Source organism: Eschscholzia californica, unplaced genomic scaffold, assembly GCF_041429995.1.
Source record: "Eschscholzia californica isolate CP2 unplaced genomic scaffold, dmEscCali1.0.p SCAF_1, whole genome shotgun sequence".
Classification (NCBI taxonomy): domain Eukaryota; kingdom Viridiplantae; phylum Streptophyta; class Magnoliopsida; order Ranunculales; family Papaveraceae; genus Eschscholzia; species Eschscholzia californica.
The window spans coordinates 67835258-67841073 of NW_028238198.1; the positions used below are offsets into that span (position 1 = coordinate 67835258).

Sequence of the window (5816 nt, forward strand, 5' to 3'; positions counted from 1 at the left end):
GCTACCCGCCCACCCAAACTCTAACATGGCCTGGCTTATAACCCACTCAAACTCTTAAGGCCTATAGCCCAACTAAATAAAGACCTAAAGCCCAACTACACTACATTATTTATACCCCTATGTCCCTAATAATCCTCATTCAAATAACCAAAGATTCCACCGATTTGAACTTGGGACCTCCAGGAGTTTCTGGAGTTTATGTCAACACCTTGGAACCTGGGCCTAAAGCCCAATTTTATCTCTACTTAGATTTCAATTTCATTAACTTTGATTTTAGCATTTTAAGTTCGCATTGTCATATGGTTTTAAGTATATTATGTTGCAATCTACCGTGTCAACACAATGGTCTCGTCTCTAGCGATATCTTGTACATGGCAGAACAGTTTTAATAGCACAACAACAATTTTGAAATCTTCCTTCATCTCGAATTCATCCGGTATGAATAACTTAAAACTTCCTCTCTTTGTAAGAGTAGATACATGTCCCCATCATTTCGGATAAGTTATGTAGATAAATTGAAAGATAAGTTGTGTATTTAGTGAGGTTGAGCAGGAACTATCCATATCCTTGTCAAACTTTTTACATTGACCGGTTGTTTAGCTTCATCCCTTTTATCATGTCTTTAATTCTCTGCCTCGATTTGGTTTTTGATTCCTTCATTTTTCTTCGAAGTTACTAGTATTCATTCAATAGAGATACGAGTTGATTAGCAGACAGACAAACACATCAATGATGAAATGTCACACAAATGAGGAACCCACACCACACATGATGTACAGCTAACAGTGAAAGGGAGTGTGTTGTCTGTCACCTCATGTTTCACCATAATCCATCAATAATGAACAGGCGATCAAGACATGATATCTTTCACATGGAACTTGCCCTAAAAAAGTCCAAAAAAGAGATACTCTGAATGCCAGGCAAAGTCAGATTAATTGTTGTCAGATCTGGATTTATTACTTTAACTGAAAAGGGTAGACCAACAAAAGATGAACAAAATCATGGAATACTTACCACCCTTGCTTGTAAACATCATGGTCATGGAGATTAGGATTCAACCATATTCTTGAGTACTAGTTTGATGCTGCTATGTGTTCATTTCTGTTAACATCGTCGTCGTTAGGTAGTGAATTTCTAACTTGTTCCTATCAAAGCATTCTTCTCACATCGTATTGCTAGTTCAGAGGATCTCCGTACTAGATAAGAAATTATCATAAAGTCGAAGGGACCAGTCCAGATCCAACCCCAAACACGGTATATACCAACGAGATTTAACCACAAGACCAAGCCACGTTTATGCCTTCTCTTGACAACTTTGGTCGGTAAAAGATGAACACATAAACCATGCGTTCTTCGTTATTCCCAGGTTCTCAGTGTACATACCATTGACAGGTTATTGGATTCTTCATTCGAATTCCTAACTCTTATTGATCTATAAAAGATTCAGAGTAAGCGAAAATGACTAAGGATGAAGCTAAATAACCTGTACTTAGAAAATCATTTCAAGTTCTCTTATCAATTTCCCTTCTAAGGGTAGAGAAGGACTAGTTTCCAACAACACCCAGAGTCATAGATTTATAATTAGGCCACTAAGGTCGAAAAAACAGAACAGAAGAATCAAATAAGATACATTCATGGACTACAAGATCAGGAATTTTAATGTGAGTATTTCATTTTCATTTCATGATTGAACAGTAACAGTGAAGTAGGAACAGATTTTGGAACTTTAGAACACTACAATTTTGCACTAGTAAAGAAGAACAAGACATCTATGAGTAATCTTAAATATTACAAGAGATATAAAAGAGGGGTTTTTGTTACCAGTTTAGAACCATTGATGAACAAGAACTCCACTATTTCTGAGAGAATTGAACAAATCCAAGCACTGATCATAACTTTGTTGATACTTTGAACTCCTTTCCCCAGGACAACACCTTTGCCATCTATTATAATGGCATTCAAGAAATATCTCATCGATTAAACAAATTGCTCCAGTTTCAAACAATCTTGGTATAAGATCGAATTCAGTTCCTTCAACATCCATTTTCATCACAACAAAGTCCTTTTCAGTAACTGTGTTCTTCAACCAATTAGCAAAATCAAAACCCTGAATTTTATTCACACCACTAACAAGATTCGTTGTCGATTTCATAGATTGAATTCTTCCCATACCCTTTTCATTATTATCAATTTTCTTACCTGGGTCTCTGTTAATTTCAAATAATAATGTTTCATTTCTTACCCAAGCAGCATAAGGCAAAAGATTTATCTTCTTCTTCAATTTGTATTCTTCATGAAAAGCTTTATCAGCTTCAATGGCATAAATTTCAAAGGTTTTGTTTTGTTTAGGGTATTGTTTTCTAAACCAACTTCCAATACTAGAACCATAACTTCTAGCTCCAACATCAACATATACATACTTGTTCTTGAAGCTTATATCAGCCATTGATGGAAGATATTTAATGTTTTGAACATTCTTTTTCAGAGTAAGCCATGGCTTTAATGGTTCCTCTGTAATTATTGGCTCAGCTTTTCGAACCAGTTCTTGCTTATGAGCCGGAACAGTGCATTTATTATTCGAACTACCATCGGAATCTTCATCCCCACGGCCAAGAATTTCAGTATTTTTCTTAAGAACAATTTCACGAATTGAGGAATCAGGACTATCAATTTCCCTAGATCTAACCAAACTACAACAATTGAATAAACCAAGAAACGAATTGAAACTATACACGTCTTTAGCTGATGATGTATGAACAACAAAAAACCCTTCGGGTTTGAGTGTTCTTCCAATTTCAGAAGCGAAATCAATCGGCCGAATTGACCGATCGAGACCTCCGTCACCGGAGAAAATAAAATCAAAAGTATTATCAGAGAAAGGTTGTCGGAAAACCTGACCGGATTTCACTAACGGAGGAGATGATTTCTTTGAAATCCCAATTGAATCTGAAACACCGATCTCTTTCAAAGCGAAAACATCTTGTCCAGTTGGAGTTTCAACACATAAAACCTTTGAATCAGGTGAAAGAAAACCTTGAGAAATCAGATCTTGAAACACAGAAGAATAGAAATCGACATTCTTTCTCCATTCTTTACTGGTCCATAGATCACGAAGAGCTGAACTTGAAGAAGATCCGATTCCGGCAACGGAAACAGCTGAAGCACCGATTTGTACACCAGCACCGGCCAAATTGATATTTTCAGGAACGGAGAAGAAACAGAAATCACTAGCGGTACAAGATCCTCCAGTGATTGTAACGACATAGAAGAACCGAAGGAAAATGATGAAAACTCCAAATAAAAGCATACGAACCAAAACACTTCTTAACGAACTCGATTTCCCTGTTGAATGATCCATCGTCTCACTGAAAACTTCTTTGTCTTCTCTCAGTAGAAGTAGAAACCCTAAGAAGATTGAAAAAAGGGGGATGAAGTAGAAATAGAAACCCTAGCGAGAACAGAAACGAGCAGAGGTGTGATTAGCGCCAACTAGGGTTCTTGGTGAGTGAAAAGAGGAGATGAAAATGGATATCATAATTTCTTTCTATTTTGTTGGATTTTGGGATGAAAATTTGTTGCCAGTTTAGTTTTTTTTAGACCTTCATCCTCGTCACCATAGGTTATGGTTTTTGGTAGCAGAGAGAAAAGAGAAAGACAGTTATAGAGAGAGGAGAAAAGTGTAGGCTGGATTAAGATGAGTTTCTCTCTCTTATCTTTTTCTCTCTTTCTCTAGAAACACGCGGAAGGGGGGACTTACGCGGTTTTCTAGATTCCTTTACTCTTGGGTTCTTCTTCTTACTTCTTTTTTCCCCTTTTCTCTCTTGACACTAATTTTGTCTCAGCGGTAGTGGATTTGGACTTTCACATACTTTCATAGACGAAATGTTCCGTAGACATTTCAAGACATTTCGGATGACTTTTCGTACATAGACATTTTCAAGATATTGAGTTTGTAGACAAAATGTCTTTATAAACATTTCAAGACATTTGATCCATAGACAAAATGTCCTGGGGATAGACATTTAATATTTTAATATTATTATTATTGTTTAATCACATGAAATGATATATTTATACTAACATTTCAAATATATATATTTCGACTTTCGTAGACATCTGTGAATATTTGTGGACATTGGTGGACATTTGGTAGACATTTATTATTTTAATATTATTATTATAGTTTAATCACATGAAATAATATATTTATACTAAACATTTCAAATATATATTTTTCGACTTTCGTAGACATCTGTGAATATTTGTGGACATTTGGTAGACATTTATTATTTTAATATTATTATTATTGTTTAATCACATAAAATAATATATTTAATATTATTGTTTAATCACAAAAAATATATACTAACATTTCAAATATATATTTTTTTCGACTTTCGTAGACATCTGTGAATATTTGTGGACATTTGGTAGACATTTATTATTTTAATATTATTATTATTGTTTAATCACATGAAATAATATATTTATACTAACATTTCAAATATATATTTTTCGACTTTCGTAAACATCTGTGAATATTTGTGGACATTGGTGGACATTTTGTAGACATTTATTATTTTAATATTATTATTATAGTTTAATCACATGAAATAATATATTTATACTAAACATTTCAAATATATATTTTTCGACTTTCGTAGACATCTGTGTACATTTGGTAGACATTTATTATTTTAACATTATTATTATTGTTTAATCACATGAAATAATATATTTAATATTATTGTTTAATCACAAAAAAATATATACTAACATTTCAAATATATATTTTTTTCGACTTTCGTAGACATCTATGAATATTTGTAGACATTTGGTAGACATTTATTATTTTAATATTATTATTATTATTGTTTAATCACATGAAATAATATATTTATACTAACATTTCAAATATATATATTTCGACTTTCGTAAACATCTGTGAATATTTGTAGTTATTTGGTAGACATTTATTATTTTAATATTATTATTATTGTTTAATCACATGAAATAATATATTTATACTAACATTTCAAATATATATTTTTCGACTTTCGTAAACATCTATGAATATTTGTGGACATTGGTGGACATTTGGTAGACATTTATTATTTTAATATTATTATTGTTGTTTGATCACATGATGGACTTCAAACGTCTCTTGTTTTTTGAAAGACATTTTGGCTTTCAAATTTGTCCCAAATCCTTCACAAAATCCATCAAACTATGAAGTCCACCAAAGTCTGGGACATTTTGGAAGACAATCGAATGCCTCAGACTTTCATAGACTCTCAAATGTCTGGATTTGAATGCCTAAGACTTTCGTGGACTCTCAAATGTCTTAATTTGAATGCCTCAGACTTTCGTGGACTCTCAAATGTCTGGATTTGAATGCCTCGGACTTTCGCAGACTCTCAAATGTCCGCGAAAGTCCATATCCAATACCCCCCCCCCCCGCCCCCTAAAATAGCACAAGTGCCATTGGTTTAGCTTGGTTGCTATCTTTCTTCTCATTTCTCTTGCCTTTTTCTCCCTATTTTTCTTTTTTAGTATTGGGGTCATTACGGAGACATTGATACATCATTACGATGTGACAAATACGATAACTGTCAAAATATTACTAGTCTAAAGCTTGACAAAATTAAACAGTCTATAATTTACAGGAACTACTTTGTTTATACTCAAATTCAATATTCATAAAAAATTTCTCTATTATTTAGCCTGAAGACATTGGACACAATAATTCAAATTACTCTTTGTTTTCTTTATAAAAAATCTTTAGAGAAGTATAATAAGTGAAGATAGTTACACTT

General features: G+C 33.1%; 1 protein-coding gene across 1 annotated transcript; it reads right to left on the reverse strand.

The window, feature by feature from the left end:
- Positions 1–1650: 1650 nt before the first annotated feature.
- LOC147568550 (uncharacterized) lies at positions 1651–3809 on the reverse strand. Its single transcript, XM_086654963.1, has one exon. The coding sequence runs from the start codon at positions 3356–3358 to the stop codon at positions 1826–1828; it is 1533 nt and encodes a 510-aa protein (XP_086511089.1). The 5' UTR covers positions 3359–3809; the 3' UTR covers positions 1651–1825.
- Positions 3810–5816: the final 2007 nt, after the last annotated feature.